The 26,900-nt window shown below is 40.6% G+C and overlaps 1 protein-coding gene across 3 annotated transcripts in view; it reads right to left on the bottom strand.

Annotated features, from left to right (window-relative positions):
• The window catches only part of LOC126499136 (A-kinase anchor protein 7-like), a 75,671-nt gene that overhangs the window by 32,550 nt on the left and 16,221 nt on the right, over nt 1-26,900 (bottom strand). For all 3 annotated transcript variants that reach the window (XM_050138199.1, XM_050138198.1, XM_050138200.1), the window contains 2 exons: nt 16,379-16,515; nt 12,850-13,010 (listed from right to left, as the gene is read on the bottom strand). In XM_050138199.1, coding sequence (XP_049994156.1) covers nt 12,850-13,010; nt 16,379-16,515 — 298 coding nt within the window. The remainder of the gene's footprint in view (nt 1-12,849; nt 13,011-16,378; nt 16,516-26,900) is intronic.

Here is a 26,900-nt window from a genome sequence, read left to right as displayed (position 1 = left end):
AGTCACCTAAAAAGAAATAAAAGTGCAGGGCAGTGGTGGCGCACACCTTTAATCCCAGCACTTGGGAGGCAGAGGCAGGCAGATCTCTGTGAGTTCGAGGACAGCTTGTTCTAGAGAGCTAGTTCCAGGACAGGCTCCAAAGCTACAAAGAAAACCTGTGACAAAAAAAAAAAAAGTTTTGAGGTGGGAGATTTGACAGCCAGACACAGAGGAAGTCAGAGAGATAAGGAGCCACATTGAAATAATTTATAGATTACTATAAATGGGTTAATTTAAGTTTTAAGAGCTAGATGGAAACAAGCCTAAGATAAGGCCACACTTGCATATTTAATAAAAGTCTCCGGGTAGTTATTCGGGAGCTGGTGGTCCAAAGAAAGACCTGTTACAAAGTACCAGGAGCCTGGAGGTGACATCTCTGGGCCTTGGGTATGATGGATTTGGGGAAATGAGCAGTCTCCCCAACAGAAGCTGACTTTCAGCTAAGCCAAGAAGGCAAAGGGGTATTCTCAGAAAACGTCTGGGGAGCCCAGCAGCTAGTTTACAAACTGACAGATTACCATATGATTACCCAGCACAGACTCTGGAGTCAGACTGCCCGGATTTATATGATAGCTTTGCCACTTAACCAACAAATTACCTAATCTTATTTTCTCTATCAAGTAAGCAAGGGCGTTGATGAGCCCCACCACACAGCTGTACTGCACCTAAATGAATTCCTCTTTGTGAGATGACTGGAGGGGCTGGGCTAAGAGTTCTTACTGCTCTTGCAGAGGGCCTGGGTGCAGATTCCATCACCCTCATCCAGAGCTCAACTCCAGATACAGTGGGTGCAGTGCCCTCTTCTGGCCTCCATAGGCACTTGGACATATGGTACACATACATACATTCAAAGCTCACACACATACAACACAAAGCAAAATACAATAAATCTTTTTAAAATATTTGCAAAAAAATTGTAAAATGATTATAAAACAGCCACAAAGCAAGTTCATTTATATGTCTGCCTGAAAAACAAGTAAATGGAGGAGGGGACAGGAGAAAGGGTCAAGAGAGAAATAAGAGAAAGAAAGCATGCAGAATGATGCATGCAAACAGGCAGAATTGAAACTGCTGTCTCAGGGCAGGGAACACAGCCTGGTCTCTGGTACGTGAAGGAAGTGTGGCAAAGTTGTTCTGACGTGTCCAGAGAGAGCCTAACCCAGGCCATTGGGTGAAGGGTCAGCAAGCTCCTGAGACACCAGCAGACTGTATTTGGAAGTCCAAATCTTCATGCAGTAACACAGCAGCCTAGGCAGGCCCAGAAATGCTGGGAATGGAACAAATTCCTTACAAATTCTTCTCCATCTTGGGGGAAAATGACAGACAAAATAAGAGAGAGCATAATGCTCAAATGAGCATTCCAAAGCCTTTCATTTTCTCTTTTATGAGGAAAATGTACTTGGAATCATTTATCATGCTAACCAAGGGCACTTTTCTCATTTTGAACAAAAATATGCAAAGACCATTACAATTCCAACAGCTAAAGTTTTAGCCATCTCTCAATCTAATAACCTTCTTAACAAAATCGCATTCAGCTTATAAAAATGAACAAAATTCTATACCTATTTCTATGCAAAAAGCTTTTCAGAGAAATTTCCTCATTGCAAATGTAAAGAAATGTCATATAAATTCAGTTGCCTGTATCTTCATAATCCCTCAGGCTATACAGGTTCCTGTTAGAAAAGAAGCCGGTGTTGTTTTACTCTGAGTATCAAGGTAAGAAGATGTGAATCAGGGCCCCATAGGTCAAATAACTGACGTCTGTCCAATAGTCCTTTACAGCCCACAGTTACGAGAACACAAAGATGGGCTCGGTCTCGTCATTGCTCCAGTACAAAACAAGCCCTCAGATCAGAAAAACAGAAAAAATTAGTAACAGCATATCTGCTTGCATAATTGGGGTGGAGGCGGGGGGGGGGGGCAAGGAAACCCAGGACCATCATTTACTCTGTTATGCTGAGAGGGCTCAGAATTCTACAACAAAAGACAAAGAAACACACACAATTTTATTTAGTAGAAGTTTTATGTGACTTGAGACCCTTCATAAGAAATTGAGGACCATACTCTTCCCAACACCCCCCAAAAGCAGGTAAACCTCTGTTGGGAGTGGGGAGTTTCATGCATTTTATGTATATAGTGTTCTGCCTGCGTGCATGCCTACATAACAGAAGAGGGCATCGGACCTCATTATGTGAGCCACCATGTAGCTGCTGGGAATTGAACTCAGGACCCCTGGAAGAACAGCGAATGCTCTTCACCACTGAATCATCTCTCCAGGCCCCCAACCTGTGTGACTTTTAAGGTGGGTTTAATTAAGTGGACAGTTACAGAGAAGAACAATCAGATGGAAAGTGTGACTGATGTGTCAGGCTGGGAGAACTTGGCAAAGCCTCTATGTGTCCCCCCACACCTTCAGAAGAGAGGACATTGTACAAGGACGACAACCTCTCAAACATAAGCCAGACAACCTGCATCCAGGGATGGTAAGGAAACTCTTCCTGAGTTTATAACCTTCTTCAGAGGGTAGGTAGGAGGTCAGAGACCTGTCAGCTTCTCAAATTGAGTCCTTAAAAATGTTCTTGGAGATGGGGAGATGGCTGGTGTGTGACAATTCTATATTCTGTCAATTATGTTTTAAATAAACATTGACTGGCCAGTAGTCAGGCAGGAAGTATAGGCAGGACAACCAGACAAGAAGTAGAGGTGGGTCAATGAGAACAGGAGAATTCTGAGAAGAAGCCCATTCCTCCCTAGTCCTGCCCAGACACCGAAGAAGCAAGATGTGACCTGCCCCACTGAATAAGGTACTGAGCCACATGGCTAACACAGATAAAAATAAAGGGCTAATAATAGGCTATATAAGTTATAAGAGCTAATAAGAAGCCTGAGCTAATGGGTCAATCAGTTTATAGCTTTGTGGTCCTCTGTGTGATTTCTTTGGGGCTAAATGGCTGTGGGACCTGGTGGGAGGACAGAAACCAGGCAGGACAGAAAGTAACAACAGCATCAGAGAAACATTGGATAATGGAAAAGTCTTCTGAGTTAAATCAGCTGATGTATTTCAAGAATGTGCTGACCTCACAGTGGAAACCAGGAGATGTGCTACATTGGGGAAGGGGTTTTGCTCTTGTTTCCATGAGAAGAAAACTATGGATACCATGAAAATAAAGATTTGGCTTGAAAAAGAGAAACTTCTTGAGAAAGAGAAATGACAGCTCATCCACAGAGGTGAAAACCATACAAGTGGTAAGAAAACCTCATAAGGGTTGGTTGGGGCAGGTTCTGTTCTTGTCTTTGCAGGAAAATATTCATCTTCAAAGAGTCGAGAGACCTTGGACATCTAGGTGCCTAAAGGTGAAAAGATCTATCTATCCAGAAAGAACCAACAAGCAAAGAGAAATCTGACTTATAATGTTGTATTATCTGCATAGTAAAATTTGATTATCTGACCGGGTGGTGGTGGCGCACACCTTTAATCCCAGCACTCGGGAGGCAGAGGCAGGGGGATCTCTGTGAGTTCAAGGCCAGCCTGGTCCACAAGAGCTAGTTCCAGGACAGGCACCAAAAACTACAAAGAAACCCTGTCTCTGAAATCAAAAGAAAAAAATTGATTATCTGGACACGTATATACATCTCTACTTAAAAATCAGAGCTGGCAGGCTGGAGAGATGGCTCAGTGGTTAAGAGCATTGCCTACTATTCCAGAGGTCCTGAGTTCAATTCCCAGCAACCACATGGTGGCTCACAACCATCTGTAACGAGGTCTGGTGCCCTCTTCTGGCTTGTAGGCATATACACAGAATATTCTATACATAATAAATAAATAAATAAATCAGAGCTGGCTTTAGTGTTGGACGATGGCTATCCTTCTCTAAATCCAAGCATGTTGTTAAAAGAAAAATTCAGAATTTCTGTTTCATTTCAGGAGCCATCTAGTATGGGACAGAAAGAAGATAGATTTTAATAAAATATTTAACTTTTATCCATGCCCATTTTGTCTATTGTATCTTTCATTGAATATATGTCTATATGAATAATGTTTAAGTTTTCAACAATGAACAGTAGATTTTCCTGCAGTAATCTTTGAAGCTTCTAGGAGGACTATGGGGCCCCACAACAATGACTCCACATGGTTGATATGACGTTATGATGCTGACAGTGCTACTATGAGACTGGTTCTTGGGTACCAGCTTCAGAAATGGTGCACCTTTTTACAGTGCTCTGGACAGAACTCTAAATAAGAACTTGGAAAAAAAAACCCTATTGACTACTCAGAGACCATTTGAAATTATACAAAACAGCAATCTTGAAACTTAACCATCATTTTACTTTTACAGGATCCCATAGAAAGAACATCACCCCCATGACAGCTAAAGCAATTCTAGAAGATGACATTCCCCTCTCCAAACAAAGTTTTTCCTCAGGGTTAGGGACACCATTTTGGGGTTGATTATTACTCGTATAGGGTTGGGAGTTAATGTGGAAATTATGTAGGCCCAGAGATCACAAAATAAGTAGGGAAAAATGAATGGGATAATAGGTAGATTAGTGTGAACTTACTCACACTAATAATAATAGTGAGTAATACAGTGAATATTTGTGAGCTATTATTTATGGACAGTTTATATTGGTATAGATTTTTATAGATTGATACAAATTCAAACTATGTTATATTGATTATGTGCCTATTTCTGTTTACAATATTTTTATACCTATGCAAAGTTATTTTGTCAGATTGTATGCATGCATGTTCCTACCTCTGTTTAAGACATTTTATATAATGATACAATTTTTAGGATCTATTTATCCTATCACATTCCATATTTCTACCTCTGATCAAGATATTTATACATTGCTTACATTTTGAGGTCATTATTCTCCTTTACTGAACAGTTGTTTAAAGATTGTTTAATATTCTGATATGAAGTCTTAATCTTTAAGTTATATAGGTATTAAGTATTATAGGTCAATAGTCATTCATGTTTGTTACACTTTTAGTCAGACTAATTGGGTTCTTTAGATACATAGAGATTGTATTCTGCATAGACAGATAACCTTCAAATACTTCAAAGATCTGTAGATGGCATTGAAATAACTTAGGGTTCTGTTGAAGTGAGACACAATTGCTCCTGGGTAGCACCAATCTATTCCTGAGAGAGTATTGAGCACCAAAGACACTCCACTTGGAGTTTGTTTTCTTCTTGGCACAACTGGCCTTTGGGTAACATGGCCTTTGGCCATGTCTCAACCACTAACAAAGTGTACAATGTCCAGACTGGACAAGCAGGATACAAGAAAAAAGACTGCTAAACCTTGCCAAGACAGGGTAAGATGGTTCTGATATTTTTCCTGCCTTTAAAAATGGTCTGTCAGTTACTCTAGGCCTTAGTCAAAGTTGGTTGCTTCAACATTGCAAATGAGACTTTGGGTGATTGCTCAGGCAGCCAGTTGTCTCTATCATCTATTGCACATTTTGGAAGCACCTTAATTGCAATTCCTGCCTAATCAAGTAATATTATCTCCCTTCTCAGGCTTTTGATGGGGTTGAAGATTTGATAGTCGTATTACCATCCTCTGATGACCTAGCCAAGTCATTTCCAATACAAGACTTAGACTCCTTAGGATAGAATGTTTATTAAAACATTTAGCATATGTTTCTTGCTTAATACTGTTTATGCTGGTTATAATTCTAATCTTATACTTGATTCCTAGTGTATATAGTTTATGTTAGGTTATTTAAATAAAAGGGAGAGGTGCTGTGGGAGCTCCTCTTCAGCCAATAGTCTTTAAGATACCAGCCCACTTGGATGTGGTCCCTTATACTATAAATGAAGCTGTAAAGCATGTTACTTGCTCTCTTGCTTCTGGCTCTCACTTCCAGCTGCTAGACTCAGTTCCTGTTCTCTGTTTGTGAAGAGGACTGTGATCTAGGACAGTGATCTGTGAGTCTCCCCTAAATAAACAACTCTTTATTATACATAATTCTAAACTAGTGTGGGATTATTTTGTAACTTCCGCCATCAATAAATTTATCATTAAAATAACTAAAATTTGTTAGGGTATAAACTGGAGAGATGGCTAAGTGAGTAAAAAGCCTGTTCCACAAGAAGAAGGTCCTGAGTTCAGATCCCTAGGACCTATATAAAAAGTCAGCCATGGTACCACACAACTGCCTTGAGCTCAGAAAAGGCCAATTCAGTAATCATGCATTTATTAAAAGCAGAGACAGGCAGAGCCCTAGAGAGCTCACTGGCCAACATGCCTGGCCAAATTAATGAGTTCTAGGTTCAATGAGTGATCCTGCCTCAAAAAACAAATTGAGGAACAACTAAAGAAGACAAGACATGGAACATCACCCCCCCCACACACACACACACCATACACACGTATATACACCATAAGAATATTCACACACAAAATATTTTAGGGCATAATGTGCTAAATCCCATCAATGTATAGCTCATTACTTTAGACTCTATGTTTAAATGCACACAAGACTTTTCCCCAATTTTATACACTAAAATTCCTAATTACTTCTTTCTTGGAAAAGGTCCCACTGTGTTGACCAAGCTTCTAACTCAAGCCCTTCAAACACAGCCTCCCTAATGCTGGAGTCAGGCATGCACCCAGTTTCTTAATATTCTTTATTCTGATAATCTTCAGTAATAAGTACAAATAGCATCTTAAGGCATTTCCTTTTTATAATAACTGTGCAATTCTTCAAGAACTTAAGCACTAAAACTCCTCTCGATTAAAATTAGATAAATCACACTATGTATACCCTTTCCAAATTCTCCTGCTTTCTATAAAGTCTGACCAGCTCTACCTCCATTGTTCTGAACAAAGAAAATTTAATATTCCTATATAGGCGTGCACACACACATACACATACACAGTTTATAACAAAGATTTTTAATATCATGATAGATGAAACATATTCTTCTGAAAGTTAGAATGTACCATTTAAACAAACAATTATGATATAATATAAAAACAATAAATTATTACACTGATACCATTAGGTAGCTAGTCAGATATTTGCAGGCTTAGAGGCTATTAGGGGGCAGATCCTTGTCTCATAATCAACAGCCTGTATAAACAAAGACCAGAACTATAGGGCTCCATTACTGATAGAAGAATGAGACCTGAGTCATATCTCTGGCCCTGGGAGGAAATATGATATCCTGAACTGTCCTGAAGGTCATGAATAACTATCTAAAATGGTATCATGAGCCCTAACACTTATAAGGGTACTATCTGGCACTTTTTATCTGATAAAAAGAAAGATGTACCATTGACTCTACCTAAAAGGGTCAAACACCTAGACAGAAAAATCAGCCGGGAAGCTGGCTGGTATAGAGACCTTAGAAACCACTGAATGTGCAGACAGGACAGCAGTCCCTTTGACCACTGCCCACTCTCATCTCCAGAGGGCCTCATATTACTCTGTGAGAAGTCTTACCTATGTGTGTGTCTTCCTTGGCTCCTTTCAAAGATCAAGGAACTGAGGGGAGACCAGAGAGATATCCTGGTAGTGATACTGTTGGACCTACATAATCTGATCCTGAAGAATCCCTTTAAAACTAAATCTAGAGACTAGGAATGAAACTCGATAATAGAATATATACTAAGAATTCTCAAGGCCAAAAAAAAAAGGAAATACCAAGGCCTTGCATTCAATTCTCAGTATCAAAAAAAAAATAATCCAATGAATATAAAGAAATAAAATACTGAAAAATGTCTAAACTCTGACTACACGAACACTACCATTAATGGAGCCAACTAAATTCCAGCGCCTGGGGTTCTCAGTGCACTGCTTGATCTTTAACAACTGGCACGGTGGTATACATATATAATGTTAGCAGTTGGGAAGCTAAGACACTAGGATTGCTTTGAGTTCAAGGTCAGCCTGGGCGACATAGTATCTATCAAGCCAGTAGGGGATACAGACCAAATTCTTTCCCCCCCCCCAAAAAAAAACATAAATTATCAAAAATCTGTGCTTCAATGTGTAGATAAATGAAAATCTCCCACGACTACTAAAAAAATCTAGATTTCTTATAAGTATATGTGAAAACTATAAACAAAAGCAACAATACATTACTCACACAAGTTAAAAGCAAGTTTACCATGCACTGATATTTTCCCTACATCTTTCATTTTTTGTAATGTTTTCTGAAATTTTCAGAATATAAATGTCTTTAAGCAGGAGTCTCTAATGCATCTGGAAGAAAGAAAGAAAACACCAGGGCAGTGGCCTTTGCTAAAATGACAAAAGACTATCCATCGGTTCCTGTTCCCATTAAAGCTGGTGAGAGTCCACATTCTTCACTACACAATGGAGCTTTCACCAATGCTGGAAAATATTTTTGTGAGAAGATTTGCAGAGAATGAATGGAATTCTTAATGTTGCAAGCGCCCATTGAATTATTTAAAAGGACAATGACTGAATGACTAATTAGAAATGTTTCAGTGATATTTATATTACAAAAGAAAAGATTTAAGTCTAGCATTTTCTCTTGAGTAGTCAGAAAAAAATAGACTAGGTTTGTTAACCGTGGGCATCAATTCTGGAACGATCTGCCCTCCAAGCTCTGAGAGCTGCCTCCCGTTTGGCCAGCTAATGCTTTTTCCATCCTACTTGGCTTCTAAATGTTACTGTCTGAATGGCTGCTTATATGTACTTCAATTTACCTGGCCCCAGAACAGGACTTAAGATGACGCCAAAGAACTGTATAGCATGGTAAATGATAAGAAAATAAGGAAGACTAGAACAAGACAAAGAAGTGTCCTCTACTCTGAGTAAAATTAACACTTCAGCCTTCTGCCAGCAAAGCCTTTCTATCTCAGGAAGCACACGTTAACCGTCCAATATCATCACGTCAAAGCCATCTGTTGGGGTTAGAGAGGTGACTCAGCAGTTAAGAGCACTGACTATTCTTCTGGAGGACCAGGGTTCAATTCCCAGCACACACATGGCAGCTCACAATGGTCTATATTTCAGGTTCCAGGGGATCCAACATGCTCACATAGACATACATGCAAGCAAAACACCAATGTATATGGAGTAAGAATTAAATATATATATATATATATATACAAAAAGCAAAAAATAAGAAGCCTGTTCTTTAAAAATAAAAAAAAAATGTTAAAAGAAAACAGCTATGATACTGAAATTAAAAAAAAAATAAATCATTGGAACAGGACTATAGCTCTGTTAGTAGAGAATTTGACTAGCACACACAAAGCCCTAGATTCAATCTACATACCCCAGGCACAGTGGTGCATATAAAGTCAGGATAAGTTGTTCAAGGTCATTCTCAACTACATAGTAAGTATGAGGCCAGTCTGGACCACGTGAGACTTTGTCTTAAAACAAAAACATAGAAAAAAATAAAAAATAAAAATAAAAACTTTTATAGTCTGCTTTTTAGGTTATTTAAGATTTACTTTTAAATATATAAATAAACTTTCTATAAATCATAAACTTACAAAGTCTTAAAAAGAAGACAAAACATTTGAAAACAACTTTGCCACATCACTTCCACAGAAACACGGTCTAACATGTGCAAGTAGGCAATTTGCTGATGTCTGGCTTAGTCTAGAATGTATTTCTCACGAGTGGAAGAGATTCTCTCATAACAAATGAAAAGGAAAGGGAAAGAAAATGAGAAAAGCAATTGATAAATGCACCCAACAAAGATATAGTTAAAATATTCTCTCCACAAAAGACTAGCACATCCTTGGGTAGGCTGTTCGCATTCTTACGATCTTGTTGCTTATAAATGATGGCCCACTAGAAAATTAGGTAATTAAATATAACCACATGCACAGTGATTATGGCGGTCACAGGACAACTTGCAGGAATCAGTTCTCCCCCACCATGTAAGCTAAGTGGCTCCAATTCAGGCTTGGTGGCAAGTGCCTTTACCTACAGGGCCATCTTACTGATCTCAATCATCTACCATATTTTCATACTGATACCTTATCTAGTAACCTTACTGAACTCTACAGTGAGCTTTAAACATTTTTTGTCTTTAAGTTTCTATATATCACTTGCTTCTCTTTGTTAAAGTAAAGAAAGAATATTCCATTAGCCTCTGTTAAGAATAACTCCTTTGAATTCTCAAAATTCAATATAGTGTTATCTGGACATCACTAACCCTTACAGCTTTCTCATTTATAGGCTTCTTTTGTTTGTTTGTTTGGTTGGTTTTTGTTTTCATTTTTGTTTTGTTTTGTTTTTTTGGAGACAGTGTTTCTCTGTAGCTTTGGAGCCTGTCCGGGAACTAGCTCTTGTAGACCAAGCTGGCCTTGAACTCACAGAGATCCGCTCACTAGTAGGCTTAACACTAATCTTCAGCCCCCTTGCCCTGTTCTTCCACTATTGGATCACACAGCATCAGACACTGCTCGGCACGCACACCAATCCCATCCCACTTTATTTTACTCTAACAGAAATTAGGAAACACACCATCAGACGCTGCCCAGCTCTCTCTCGCCAGTGTCCGTGTTTTCTTGGTCCTTCAATACATCTGAGTGTAAGGGTCAAGCACACATTAATTCAGCTTCCTCGCTACATTCCATGCTCAGAATAGTACCCAAGGAAGTAAGAAACTATGAGCCCCTGGAATCCATCCTAAACACCCTGCATTGATCTGCCACCTCATCACATACTGCTTCATAAAGTCCCCTCTCCTTCCCTTAACCACTACTTAAAACTTGCACCAACTTCCTACAATTATTGTTTCACTTTCTTTGTTCCCTTATTATATGAATCTCCTTCTACCAATAGTCCTAGGCTTGCAATTTAAACTCAGATAAAACTGGACTTCAGGCTGGGGGAATGGCTTAGGCAGGAAGGCCCTTGGTCGTGGCCTGATTCAATTCCCAGAGCCCATGTAAAAGTGAGGGGAGAAAAGCGACTCCACAAAGCTGTCCTTTGACCTTCACACATGTGGCGTGCCACAAGCAGTCAGTCCCACACCCTGATAGACACACACATGCCCCACATACAGAAGATAACAATAAATAAACTTAGAGATAAAAACTAAACTACTTGAGAGCCCCTAAACATGTCTTGATTTCTTTGCACATATTCTTTCTCTGCCTGGAATGCCCTCCTCCTCTTTGCTTAACCAGAATGCCTTTTGCGTACCTTCAAACCTGAGCTCAGTGCTATACAGCTCCTGTGAAAACATCCTCACTCCGTAAGCTGCTCCTATGTGCCCTCAGCACACCGCACCCACCTCTCGGTACAGACATTACTATGTCCCGTCGCACCCGCTCAACCATTTGTTCCTGAATAAGACCGCTTCTCAGAAGATCAAGAATTTCATTTCCATTTACTATCCCAGGCACCTGCTTTGTTCTTGAAGTTCCCACTAAAGTACAATTCCTTGAGCCTGACATTATACAAAAGAAATAAATTTAGAGGATATAAATTTATCAAAACCTTAGTTAAGATGAATGTGGCTATTTGACCAGTAAAATCAATAGCAAATTTTATATTCATAACTCCGATAAAATTGTTTTATGTAAGATATTTTCCAAGTAAATAATAGAAAGCTTTTACTGAAAAATAAACAGCTCTTTGCTTAAGACAACTGAATGGATAGCACTAGATGAACTTAGGCTATACTAGACGGTACTAATGGCAGCGCGGCTAATGCTTTTCTCCTTTAACAGATAATGAATGGTGAGAATCCTCTGAAAACACGGCCATCACAGAATACTAATCTTAAATACTGTAAAACACACAAGGAAAACCAACAGTGAAAACTGGCTCCCACTCCACCCATCCTTCCACTAACAGTGCGCTTTTGAATATTAAGACACAGAGGTCATATAACATGAAGAATGAAAGAATATCCTTAAAAGGTCACAGACAACTTGGTATTCTTTTTACCGTGCTAAAGTCAACCTAAATAAATATGCATACATAGAGAGAGAATACAGGGAAATAATAGACACCAACTTCAGGATGATGGCCAAATTAAACGGAGGCAGAGCAAGGGAGAGACTGTAAAGACAACAACAGTTCATTGACACCTGGGCTTTCATTTTGGCACCAGATGTTCAGTTACTAAATGACTTCTTAAACAGATAGTTAAAAGGAGAGGGAACAAAGTAGGGAGAGCATTTAAGAGGGAGAGGAAAGAAAAGAGGGGAGAGGAAAGGCATAAGGATATTTAAAAAAAAAAAACTCAAAGATAAAAGTAAACCTAGCACAGACTAAACACTGAAAGTGTGTTTGGACCAAGGATGAGCGGCCCTAGATACAATGGCACAAGGTCACACCACAGGCACTGTTTGTAGTTTGATTATCTATTAATCAAACTCAAAATTCACCCACCCCCAATAAATGTGAGGCCTTTGGCACTCGGGGGGGTCAAATAACAGCCAGAGTGGACGAGGGAGCTACAGAAATGAAAACATGGCTGATCCACTGATTGGCTCTCTGTAACAGAGATGACAATTCCCACAGCGACGGTCACTCATTTGTTCGATATTTATCAGTTTCAATACTTATCAATTATATCTCAAATCTCATGAAAAGCAAAGGGACCCTTTGGACTTACAGTTCATCCTTGAAGACAGTCTAGTGTCTTCTTTAGAAAGCTCCAGAATTAACAGTGTTGTCAAGAGAACTTACCCCACTTTTAGCCGCTACTTAAATAGCCAACCCAAAGCAGTTTGTGTGCAAAGTGAGGTTATGCTGGCTCTCCAAATTCAAGGACACCAAATCTCTATGACAACCACTGGGAAAACACACAGGAGATTTCCTGAGTACAGCGCTGTCTGTCTTACCTGCTATCTCTGTAAGGGTATTAACATGATCTCCATCTGCTAACTTCACAAAGCCAACCTGACTTCGGAAAGTGTCCACACCCTGGAAGGGCAAAGTCAGGTGCCTCCCTTGAAGGATTTCCTCGATGAATGGCTTCAGTTCCAAAAGCGCATCAGTACCACTAGTGAGACACAATATTTTTCAACAACATGGTAAGTAATAGACAAAACCAAATAAGAAACGAATCCAGTTTTTAAAAGATAAATTTTATATATATACTAATTATTTCAAAGTTCAAAATATCTTTCAGATTTAACCTGTGGTTAAAACCAATATTAATTTTTAAATAACTATAGAAGAGGTGAATTAAGTCTTTTCCTAATTATAATTACTATTAAAGCAGATACTTGTGGTGGTTTGAATACGAATGGCCCCCCACAGACTCATGTGTGTGAATGCTTGGTCCACAGGGAGTGGCACTATTAGGAGGTGTGGCCTTGTTGGAGTAAAAATGTGGCTTTGCTGGAGTAAATGTGTCACTGTGAAAGCGGGCTGTGAGGTCTCATATGCCCAAGCCATGCCTAGTGTCTCAGACCACTTCCTGTTTCCTGCTGATCAAGATGTAACTCTCAGCTCCTTTTCCAGCACCATTTCTGCCTGCATGCCACATGTTTCCTGCCATGATGATAATGGACTAAACCTCTAAAATTGTAAGCCAGTCCCAATTAAATATTTTCCTTTATAAGTGTTACTGTGAGGCCATGCCTTTTAATCCCAGCACTCTAGAGGCAGAGGCAAGCAGATCTCTGTGAGTTCAAGGCCAGCCTGGTCTTCAAGAGCTAGTTCCAGGACAGGCTCCAAAGCTACAGAAAAATCCTGTCAAAAAAAAAAAAAAAAAAAAAAAGTGTTGCCGTGGTCACGATCATTAATCATCAAGAAACTTCTGTAAACAACGCACTCTGGAGACCCACTGGAGGACAGCAAATGTGAAGCCAACCTGGACTACATAAGACCTAGAGTACTATAAGACCTCGCCTCAAAAAATAAAAATTAAAACAAATAAACAAAAAGAAATTGCTGACCGAAAAAAATTTACCTGTGTAACTCAAAGTGCTGGGGCTATTCACTTGCCTGCTATGTATGAGGTCCTAGATTCGATCTCCAGGACCTCAGGAAAAAAGAGGGCTACAACTCAAAAAAAACTCCAATTTTTACTAATTTTTTTTAAATAATGATACATTCCAGAACAATTTACCACACACAAGAGCTTTGTTAGGTTGTGCGGAGTGTTCAAAACTGGGTTTGTTTTGGTTTGTTTCTGGGGGTAGCATTTTGAGGCAGGCTCTTATGTGGAGAAAGATGACTCTGAACTTCTGGTCACCCTGCCACCACCTCCCAGGTGTTAGGATGACAGAGTAGGTAAGCATTCTACTAGCTAAACCATGCCCCCAGCCCAAAGTCTAGGATTTTTAAAAATAAAAGTACTAATTCTTACTCAAATAGGACTTACTGTTTCCAATAGAGTCTACAAAAACTTAATCAGGCATTATCTCTTAAAATACAGTCTTTATTAACACGATTTATTGTACTTAGACTCAAAGTATAAGTTTAATTGTACTTGCCAACTAACACTAAATGCTTGTTATAACTGTTTAGCCTATGTTCACTTATGACCACTTTGTGTTTCAAATCTTTATTTCTCTTTATGAGTTAGACATTATCAAGTTGTCCCTGGTTTTAAATTTATGCTCAATTACATCTTGAAAAGCATTCTAGTGGATATACCTTACTATGAAAAAACTTAAACTCACTAGAGGGCAGCAGTTACTTAAGAAAGAAATGAGCATGGACAGTACGGAGAGGATTTTCAAACTTCCTTCTAACAAAACTATCATTGAATTATCCTGTTCCCCCATCAAATAGGTGAAAAAATAGATTTTTGTAGCGCTTTCATATTTCTCAATTAGTCTCCACACGGCTCTGAGCCGATTCCATGCACGTATTTCACGGTCATGTTCTGACGACAACACAGAACTGCAGAAGCATTCTGGAGATGCCAGTATTTCTCCCTGGACCTCCGCACCCACATCCTAAGTCCAATGCCCCTAACTGTATTCAGGACCATAGCCAATTCTGAAAATAAACCTCTACATACACAGATACAACTACATGGACAGAGAAGACACACCCCACCTGTTGTGCTTTTAGAGGACTCTGATTCATCACACAAGCTGTGACTCCTCTTCCTCATCTATCCCTCCCCACTTCCCCCACCTTGGTTTGTCTTCTCTGAAAACCATGAAAGCATTTGTTTTATATGATTGGTAGAGTGGTAAACTGAAATTAAAAAAAAAAAAATCTCTCTTTCCCTCTGTCCTTGAAGGCTGTTGGCTTTCTGTGGGAGGGACAAGAGTCATCGTCTGTGGCCAGTTGCGAATGGCTGCTATGTTTGTTTTCCCTCTCTTGGTCTATCTTTTTCTCACTCTCTTCCCAACCCAAGCCTTGCTTTTCATTCCTCCAGGAGCCATCTGGGCCAAGGCAGAAACACAAATAATCTGCAGTTCCTCCCCGCTTTTGTTTACAAAGAGCCCAAGCTTGAATTTAAGGCCCCCAAACTCCATAGGAGACAGCAAGGAATTCTGCATTCTTGTCATCAATAACTTCTAGTCAACCTTTAGGGAGTGGGGAAAATTGGGGATGGGAGGTGTGGAATGGAATACCATGGCACTAGGAATGACCAAGGCAAGCTGAAGTGGAAATTGTCCACCTCGCCCCAGGAAAATGACAGCTCTGAGGAAAGACAGCCAAGAGTAAGTGCCTACTACATGCTGGGCAACATGCTAAGGGCTCTTGCTTAGCGTTAGCACTATTATTGGGACAGCAAGTTTAAGTCAGACTGCTAATAAAAGGTGGTTATGCCATAGTTCCAGAATCGTCACCTAGAGTCTCATCAATCTAGACTCTAGAATCAGACTCCAGAGGAGTTTGCATAATTAACATAGGCAACACATCTGTGTAACCAAGGAATATCACTGATAACAATGAAGTGAAAAAAATCTGAATTAAGAATATTTATACAAAAACAATAAAAAATTTAAAATTAAAAAAAGAGAATATTTATACAAGCAGGGCAGTGTAGTGCATACCTTAGCCCTAGCACTGGGGCGGGGACCAGAGGCAGGAACATCTCTTAAGAGTTTGAGGCCAGCCTGGTCTATAAGGTAAGCTCCAGGGCAGTCAAGGCTACATTTGTCTCAAAAAAAAAAAAAAATGTAAACAGACTATAGTGGAATGTGTCTGAAACTTCAGCACTGAGATAGTTGAGGCCAGAGAATCACAAGTCCTAGACGACACTTGATACATCAAGTTTGAGGCTAGCCTATGTTACATAAATTAAAAAAAAAAACCTCTGTACAATGACTATCAATCAGGATAATCAGGATAAAGAATATTTCTTTAGAATCTCAAAGCCGCCTTGGGCTCGACTATATTTACTCACAGTAGAGTAATAATTTGGAAAATAATATTCAAGAAAGACACATTACTCACATGTTTACTTCATCTTCATTTAATAACTGCATCACCAGCAAGGTGATATGAAAGGAACCATCACCAACCATGGCTTTGGCCAGTCGTTTATCCTGTTGTAGTATCGTATTTTGCAAGACCTTAATTCCTGCTGTAATCTAATTACAAAGAAAAAAAGATGTAAGTAAGCAAAATTTTTATAAGGCAAATTTTAAATTAATAAGAAAAAATAGTTGGACAGTGGTGGCAAATGCCTTTAATCCCAGCACTCGGGAGGCAGAGGTGAGTAGATCTCTGTGAGTTCAAGGCCAGCCTGGTCTACAGAGCGAGTTCCAGGACAGCTAGGGCTGTTGCACAGAGAAACCCTGTCTTGAAAAACAAAAACAAACAAAAAGAACGAAGCATAAGCAAGCAATTAACAAAATTAAAATGACATCAAAATTCTGCAACCAAACACATAACCTCTGCTTGTTCTCACACTTGCTACAGAGTTGACTGGCATGGCCTGAAACACTACATACATTTAGACAATCACGAGATGTGTGTCCATCTGACGGGCCCTGAGCGCAACACTCTTATTTTGCAGACTGAGTGGGAAAAATCCCCATGGCAGCACCTCCTTTTAGAAATGTGCCCTTGTACTAAGCGTCTGACTCACTAATCATGACCATTCCTAAGAAAAAAAGCTTTATTCTTCCAGAGAAAGGCCAAATCAGCAGACAACATTCCATTTCTGTTAGAAGTAATATTTATTTGTCCCACAGTGAATGGCTGGACCTATTCCTCACAGCTTTTAAGATTCTCTAGGATAGGAGGAATTCCAATAAGAACGACTGCTGGCATTTTTTTCCTAACTTGTGAGGGGGCATAACCATGGAGACAAAACTGAAGGAAACCCAAACTATGACAGTATGCATCCAGGAGAAAGTCCGCAGGCCAGGCTGCTCATCTGTCTTCCCTCTCAGTACCGGTTCCTCTGGAACAGGAAGAGGCAGGATGTATCTCCGTCCTCCATTTCCTGTTAGAGCCACAGATGCTAGCCCAGCTGTAAATGTCAGTGCACTGGAGAGCAATCTAAAGTATAATAGCAAGCCCAGAGAGAGGCCTGAGAGAATTCGTAAAAAGCCTTGGGACAGCAGAATTATTAAGAGAAAAGGAAACGCTGGGCAGGCAATAGAGACAGCATCCAATAAAACAGAACAGAAAGGGAGGGGTGAGGAGAGCTCAGGGCCCGAGCATAGCAGGCTGCTCTGATTCTGGAGCCGCTGTGTTATCCTCAACAATGGCCCCATTATTTGTGGAATGTACTGAGCAAATCATAAGACACTGTCCTGGGACCTAGACTTTCCCTTGAACCAGGCTCCAAGTCCACTGCTTAATTGGGCCCCACTGGTTCTCCTTTGTTCTTGTAGAACCCATTCTGAGTAAGAATCTTGTGAAGTCACTTCAAGAGAAAATCTCCCATCCTTGGTATCCTGACCACCTTCCCTGTGGCCTGCCTTTGTGATTCTGTCAAGCCATGCTTCTTCTTAGCAATGTTCTATCCACTGACTTTATCCCTGTTCCGTGTTACAAATTCCCACTGTACTTTCTGTGGTCAGAACAACGTCCATCTCTCTCCGTGAGGCCATTTCCTAGCTCCTAGCTCCTATACCCATCTCCATAGACCATGGTAAACTGAAACTTGAAAATTGTCCAAGGAGATTAAAAATAGCCTCAACTCTGCTTAAACTGAAAAAGAAAAAAAAAATCAGCAAAAATTGACTCACGTCATTTCTAGTCATTTCTGGTCTTGTTAGAAACACAAGTTAAGCTCAGCCAATCACAAGCGCCCAACGAACATACGACGATGATGTGACTAGGGGTGTTCTAACAAGGTGACCCATAAAAGGCAACTCCGTACATGCAATCAACTTCTTTATTTTACCCCCACGGTTTTCCTATAAATACCTGCCTCTGACTAAACCTCTTTTAAGTCTGGTGTCCCCGATTAACAAACTGTTCCTTATTCAAACTTTTAAAAAATGATATTGGGCCCAAGATTTTCCTCTAAGAGTTTAGTGGCAGAAGCAGACCTCAAAGGAGGACCCCAGGGACCTCCAGGGACATCGAGGCACCAAACTAAGGAAGGCACCAGGTCCATTATAGCTCCAGCAGGTAGAATATGCCTGAGTAAGATACCGACTGCTCTTCCAAAGGTGCTTCCAGGCTGACAACAGCCGAAAGGCCTACGTGGGCTATTCCCATTGTCATTATTCAGTCATGTAAGCAGGAAAACAGATGACTCACTCCCATCGCAGTGCTAGATTACAACTCTTCTCGTTAAACATTTTCATTAAAAACACAGCTTGAGTGTTTCTCTTTTTAATTCTATAAACCTTGCTATTACAAAAAGGAAAATCTTACAAATAAATAAAAACTTCACACACCAAAGTTAACCAGACTCAAAGCAGTAGCATTGCTTACTGGCACTGAAATGACTTCTATGGATGTTCGTCAGAGGGCTTGGTGACCTGCAGAGAAACCTAAGACTGAACCGCAGCCAAACAGTCTAAGAGAATCAGAACAAGATGAGGACCAGTGCCGTCCATGAGTGAAGGCACCGGTCACCAGCCCTGAGGATCTGAGTTCAGTCCCCATGACCCACAAGCTGCAAAAAGAGAATGACTCCTACAAGCTTCCTCTGGTCACACAAGCTAAATAAAATATAACAAAAATAAATAAGAAAAAGAATGCAGAGCCTCATGTCCTTGTGACTGAAAAATGCTATAGGGACAAAGACCAAGAGGTTTTCGCCTCAAGTCTTACCTCAAGAGGTCTTAAACCAAGAAACCCTGATCCTATAGATTTCTGTCACTATTATACAGTCACATTAAAAGAAAAAACACTGCCCATTACGCTACCAGTCTCCCTGAGAAACTATGCCTTTTGGTATGGACACATCGCCATCAGGTGAACCCTCGGGGTCTCGACTGTTGAAAGAAAGGTCAATGCTGATGGGGCTACTACAGTACTCCAGTGACACACACTTTCATAAGCACGGGCAAACCAAAATCAGTGGTGTATCCACTACTGGACGACAACAAAATCAGTGGAGAAATCGTGGAGCCACTACTGGAAGACAACAAAATCAGTGGAGAAATCGTGTACCCACTACTGGAAGACAACAAAATCAGTGGAGAAATCGTGTACCCACTACTGGAAGACAACAAAGCCACCCGCCCTCCTTTACACTCTGCTATAGTAAATCAACAAACCCCTCCATATAAAAAAAAGTGGGAGAGGATGGGGTTCAAATCAAATCCAGAGAATCTCTGTGTGACCAGTTCCCAGGTCTTCTGCACACCACCACCACACCCCCCCCACACACACACACACACAAGCACACTGTGTGACAGTGGGATGGAAAGAGCTTTCTAACCTGAGGGGATGCATAACATTCTCTTTGGAGGAAGAAAACGTTCCAGAGTTCCCTGACCCTCTGAAGTCTGAGGGCTACTCTGTTCTTCAAAAACAGAAGCTGATAAAATAGAAACCCAGACCTCTCTAAAACCCCAGCCACTTATGGGTTTCCTCTTCAACCAGCATAGGAAAAAGTTGAGGTATAAAATATTCAAGTAAACTGGCATTGCTTCAATTGCCCCACTCCCTAAAACTGTAGACAGTCCAAAGACTATCACTGATTGCATGGGGGTGGGGTGGGTGTCAAAACAAGGTTATGTAATAGCTCCTACCAACTGATGCCTGAGGTACTCCAATACTACTAAGTAAAAACCTAAGAGGAAGCAGGTTTCTGTCTACTTATCTGCAATAAATGAAATTATATTTCTAGGATTCTGGTGGTTCTGGACCCTAACACTGTTATCTGATGTGTCTCTGCAGGTTTGAACCAGTTCACAGCAGTGGACCTCTGCGTTTCCTTCTGTGGTATTCCGGTAGATGAAAGCCAGTATTTTTTGCCGTTAATGATCATCTCTACACACAGACTGTATACCCTATGGGTTCACTAAAGGCCCATCTTATCTGTCTCAAGCATTACACTGTCAGTCTTGCAATTCATGGGAAAATTCACTTACTTAACATGCATAGAATCTGATACTATGTTCCCTACCAAAATAGAATCTGAAATAACTCATTTCTTCTCTTACAGCATGTACTCTGACAGCATCAAAAGGCGCCATAGAGAAACTTCAGATCTATCAAGAAATGGTCCATTGCTTAGGTCCCAATCTTGGCTGTAGGAATTTCCCCCTCACATGGAAGAGTAAAGACAGTCCAAGGGTCCCCTTGACTGACAGCTTAGAGGTTACAGAGAGGTTTCTGTGGACTTGGAGAGTACTCCAGGTCTCGGTCCAAATTTCTTCCTGATAGTTTTCCCTTTATATCAACTTATAAAAATTCTGCCAGAACCCTCTTGATGAGAAGATAACTAGGAGCAGGTTTTAGGTCAAATAAAGTTGGCCTCATGCTCATCTTCAGCATTTTAGTGCAACGTCTTGCATGGTGAGATGGTTTTAGACCCTGTGTGTCTTTGAATTGTCTAGTAATTGTAAAACTTAGAAATCAAAAACTGTAAAATGCTTTGAAGACTATTATTTCCATGAAGCCACATGATACTTGTAATATAGGATTAACCTCAAATCTATGAAAATGTAAAAGTTAATCTAATCAAGTCACATATTTCTAACCATGCTTTGATTTTTCTAATTAATTTATAGATTCACTTATATCATCTTAAGACTTTTTAAATGCTTTTTATTCCTAATTACAATCTTTAAAGGACAAGAAAAACACTCCAGAATCTTAACTGCATGTTATTAAAAGAAACTAATTTTTATAGTCACTGTTTAAAATTCTCCAACACCATTAAACCTTATCCATCATCCTAATCCCCTGCCACTGGTGTAACTGCACAAAGTACATCTCTAAACCAATCCTAACAGTGTAACTTAGATGTGACACTAAAAGAAACATCTACAAATAAAAACTTGGCTGACATCTTAGATATTCTACTCGCTGAGTTAACTGGAAAGCACATCCTCGTCTGGTAAATATCACCACTACGTCATAGTCCAAAACCCTACACTGACGCAATTAGAAAAGCCATCTTTACATCTTTGAAACCTTCTAATTAACTCAACATATATGTAAGTTTTAAAAATGGCATAAATTAGCATGCTTCTACAAAAGAGACATGCTATAATCTAGTACACCATAGAAGACTATCTTTGACCTCACCTTGTGACCTTGGTTTTAAAAGTCTTCCAAGTTGCTAGCATATCATTGCTAAGTCTGTTGCCTTGTTAAGAGTTATTAGAATTTTGTCAGGATGCTATCTAGGACGTTGGGGATAACTCATTGGTAGTGTATTGCCTAGCATACATGATGACCTAGGTTTGATTTCTGAGACAAGAGGGAAAATGCAGCCGGGCGGTGGTGGCGCACGCCTTTAATCCCAGCACTCGGGAGGCAGAGGCAGGCGGATCTCTGTGAGTTCGAGACCAGCCTGGTCTACAGAGCTAGTTCCAGGACAGGCTCCAAAGCCACAGAGAAACCCTGTCTCGAAAAACCAAAAAAAAAAAAAAAAGAGGGAAAATGCATGTGATATGCATGCCACCCAACTTTTCTTCATAGCTAAATACTCTCAGGGGCTAGAGAGATGCCTCAGAGATTGAGAGCCCTGGCTGCTCTTCCAGAGGACCTGAGTCAGATTCTCAGCACCCACATGGCAGCTCACAGCCATCTGTTAACTCCAGGCCCAGGGGGTCTGATGCCCTCTTCTGGCCTCTACAGGCACTGGACATGCATGTGATACACAGACATAAATGCAAGTAAAATACACAGAGAGAGCTAAATACTCTCATTGCCTGTCAACAACCATGAAAAGTATTTGAAGAACTAATAGCAATAGTGGAATATAAGTAAAAAGATCAGCCTTAAACAGAAAAGTGTTTTTTCAAATACTTTTCTATTTTTAGGACTGAATTCACTAATCTCCCATAGTTCATTAGGACTAGCAACTTTCACATAACAAAAATGAAGAAACATGACATTAAATGCTTTTAAAAGTCCTGAAGAAAATTTGTCCATTAGCATACAAAAAATCATTCTAAAATTAGTATACTCCTGATTTCAGCAGTATGATGAGTTCTTGCCTGCCTTTCAATGCTGATTTGTTTGTGATAGTTCTGATCATGACCGCCCCCCAAAGGCCCATGTGTCAGCCTTAGTTCCCAGGGTGGCACTTTTGAATGTGACCCCTTAGGAGCCCAGTAAAGAGGTCAGTGGGTCACTGGCGGAGTGTCCTTGAAGGGATTTCCGTACCCAAGTTCAATCCTCTATCTTTTGCCAAGAAAGAAGTTTCGTTCCACCACAAGCTCCAAGCTGTGGTGTTATTTTGCCTTAGGCCCCAAAGTAATGCCAATCCATCAAGGACTGCAACTTCCAAAGCTGGGAGCCAAAATAGCATTTCTCTTTATGAATCAGTAATCTCAGCTACTTTGTTACGGAGACAACATATTACCTCTCATATGCAAGCACATAAAACCACACATGGGCAACAGCCAGATAAATAATTATACAGCCATAGCCATTAAAGAACAAGCTTTATTACAAGCCATCAAATCTTTTCCTTCTCTTAAACTAAAATGTAATTACATGTTAACCGCAAAACACACACTCCTACACTACCAGTTAGGATATTACCTCCCTTCAATTCTAATGTATTTACCAATCCTACTTCTTAAAAACATGAAATGAAAAATTTCCACAACAAAGTATTCTAAACTACTAAAAACATGTTTGAAATCAAAGAGCCATGTAATTCTGAATGCTTTCTCTCTCTCTCTCTCTCTCTCTCTCTCTCTCTCTCTCTCTCTCTCTCTCTCTCTCTCTCTCTTTTTCCTTTAAAACTGGGTGCCAAGAAGCTGAGGCCAAAAGTAGAGCAACTCATTGTGAATGTACTGGCTCCCAAGAGCCTGTTTGCAGGTCACTAAACTGGAACTTGGAATACATTCTTCCATTGAAACAATGTGACAAACAGGCCTTCTTTCCCAGGCCTTCCTACCCAGCCTCCTAAGTCGTTTAAAAAGAAAGTGAACATTAGATACTTTAAAACAGACAAATGAAAAACTCTGCAGAAGAATTGATACATATGTCCTCCTCTTGTCCAGTTCTTACGTCTTCTCCCCATATACACATGTAAGCATGATAAACTTATCTCTCCAGAAAGTAAGTCTCCCAGGACAGCAGCATTAAATTAGGCTGCATTGCCCGTGGATATAAGGTACTCTACCCCACTAAAATCAGTTGTTATTCATATTACATCACAAAATCAGCATTTGTATTTATTACTTTTAAGACTTTGGGGGCTAGAACTGAAAACATTTGTCTAGTATATGTGAGGACCTGAGTTCAAACCCTAGCACCACATTTAAAAAAAAAAAAAAAAGAGTTTTGATTTTAGCTTGGTATGGTGGAAATGTTCTTAGGTCCCTGAAATACAGTAGGAAGGGAAGCTGTGTCTGTAAATGCCAGTAAATGCCAGCACCTACTCTCTCCTGGAAAGCACCCATCTAGGCACTGAGAACACAATAAAACATCTTGTAAGGAAAAAAAAAATTAAACTGCAAGAATGACAAATGACAATCAGAAACTATAACGACCTCTAACTAAGCATTAACTTAGAATGGAATAATAAGCTCTAACTAAGAATGGAATGAGAAGAGGGGAGGCGACCTGGTCAAGAAGACGAGAGGCTCAAAGAGAAAGAGGGACTAAAGTGGAGAAGGTGAGAACAGCCATCTTTAAAGGGGGTTCAGAGTACATCTCTATCCCGGTGTCAATGGGGAAAGCCTGAAGTAAGCAAGCAGGTGGGGTGTGCAACATGGGGCCTGGAAAAAGAAGCATTTGAGGTTAGACCTATCCCCTGACCAAACTGAAACTCAGAATGTAGTCACCTGAACCAGAAGAGTTTGCAAGACTGGTGGCAGGCTACCAGGTCTGTGAACTCTAAGCCACACAGGACTCCATCATCCTTCCTCCCTCCTGCCCTGTGGACCACATCCTGTGAAAAACTGGAAGAGTTCCTCTGCCTTATTTGGCTTGGCCCCTTCTCCCTGCACTGTACCCCACCCACCCCCCCCCACCAACCCTCACTGGAAATGCAGACGAGTCAAGCACTGACAGCAAGGGGGGAGACACCCAAGGATGGATGCAAAGAACAGAGAAGCATGAAGGGAGAAATGTGAGTCCAATGGCCTCCTGCGCCTAGGCATGGAATCTCAGCTCCCCAGGAGGCTGAAGCAGGGAGGTCACAGGTCCAAGGCCAGCACAGACAATGAAGAGAAGTCCTCTCTCAACAGGAAAGTAAGAAAGCTGGGGATACAGTTTAGTGGCACAGCATATTCCTAACATTATGAGGCCCTCTCGATGCAACCACAGGTACAATCAACCAACAAAATGAACTACCTAGTTAAGGCGAAGAAGTGCAAATCAAACGTTGAGAGCTTACTTGGAGGTTCTAGCAGGGGTGCAGCCACTCATATACCCTTGACAAAGACCAGCCCTCCCCTATTAGGGAAGGTCTTTCTTTTTTACCAACCACACAGCTTAGGAAGGCACGCAGTCAGGGTGGTGAGGGAGGAAGAGGCACCTGCCTAGCCATCTGGATCAATCAAATCAATCCTGGTGATCAATGGGCTAACAGGTATCACAAGCTGATTACCCTCACTCATATCTAAACACACTGGGAGACTCTTTAGTGGAATGGTTGCTAAGCAACGAATCAAAACCTGGCTTCTCCGCTAGCAAGAAGTCATGTGTCTTCAGGGAAGTCACTCCAGCTGTCTACCACTTGGTTTCCTCCTGCAGCCTGGCTTCCATCTGCCCACTAAAGCAACAGAGCTTCGCTTCCTGCTCTGGCCTATTGTCCATGTGTACACAGCCCTAAAGCAAGAGGAAACCAAGGCAAACAATGGACGAGCAGCTAAAGATGATGTGCAACAGCTCATACTCTCAGCTGGGTGTCACCTAAACACTTCCAAGAACTACCTTACTGCTAGAAAACCCATCACATAAACCTGAGGTCATTTTTCTCTCCTTAAGGTGTTGTCTCTCTAGTTAAACTCTATCTCAAAGATGGGGTACTTCTTAGAATGAGCCAACAAAACTTAGCTGGTTTTTCTCTGGTGTTTATTTATTTGACTTAAAATTCTTTGCAGGTCTCAGATTATAGCTTAGTGGTAGAGCACGAACCTAGCAAATATACGACCCTGGATTGAATCCTCAGCAACACTAAAAGACTAAAAGACTGCCTAGTCCAGTGGTCCCCCAACCTTCCTAATGCTGCAACCCTTTACTACTGTTCCCCAGCCATAAAATTATTCATTGCTACTTTATAACTATAATTTTGCTAGTTATGAATTTTGTAAATATATATGCTTTCCAATGGTCTTAGGTGATTTCTGTGAAAGGGCCATTTGACACCCAAAGAGGTTGCAACCCCCGGGTTGAGAACCACTGGCCAAAGAGAGTCTGTGGAGTCAGAGTGAGATTCGGATCTGGCCGTGCCCTTAGGCTAAAATGTAAAGGCAGTCAGCCTTGTGGAGGACGTATTCTTCCCAGGTGTTCTCATTCCCACATCACAGCATTAGATACAGTTAGATACAGTATTTTTTTTTTCTATTTAAGACTATCTCGCTAAGTGGTGGTGGCACACGCCTTTAATCCAAGCACTTGGGAGGCAGAGGTAGATGAATCTCTATGAGTTCTAGGTCAGCCTGATCTACAGAGCGTGTTCTAAGATGGGCTCCAAAAGCTATACAGGAAAAAAAAAATCTCAGTATGAAATCACTGACTGGTTCCATTGTATTTATACAACACTGATTTTTCAGATTTTAATAGATTTATACTGAGTTTGATATGCAATCTTAAGTTAGTATAGGTTGAGTATTCCTCATCCAAAAACTTAAAATCTAAAATGATTCAAATCCAAAACATAATGCAAGGGAAATTTTTCATATCTGATATCATCCGGGTGTAGTCAAGACCCAGAAGCACTGGGAACCATGCATTAGATTCCCTTCAGGACATGTGAAGAAGGTAGGATGAGGAACAGATGCTCCCTGTTTAGGCTTAGATCTCACCCCAAGATTCATTATGTACATATAAATACCCGACGAGTCCAAAATACGTCACATTCCTGGTCTCTGGCGTTTTGAGCAAGGGATACTCAACCTACTTAGCAACGAAGAATGTTTAAAGAAACAATACTGCAAAGATACCCATCACATGAAGGCCCATGAAGTAAGACACCCCGTTTCCTATCTTTCCAAAGGCTTCAGAGTCCTCTCCTCCCACATGCTCGCTGCTCTCTGCCTCTCAGAGCCTCCTCCACTAAGCAAGACTTTGGAAATGATCTTGACAGGGGCCTGTGAGCATGGCTTTTAGATCGACCAAATCAACCCTGGCAAGCAGTGAGCCTGCAGGTATCACAACCTGATTACCCTCATATCTCCCTCGTATCTGAACACATTGGGAGGCT

The sequence above is a fragment of the Alexandromys fortis genome, unplaced genomic scaffold (genome assembly GCF_014885135.2).
Source record: "Alexandromys fortis isolate MF-2015 unplaced genomic scaffold, M_Fortis_MF-2015_v1.1 scaffold_14, whole genome shotgun sequence".
Lineage (NCBI taxonomy): Eukaryota > Metazoa > Chordata > Mammalia > Rodentia > Cricetidae > Alexandromys > Alexandromys fortis.
The sequence above is the reverse complement of the archived record's forward strand: the minus strand, read 5'-3'. Positions and strand labels throughout refer to the sequence as shown.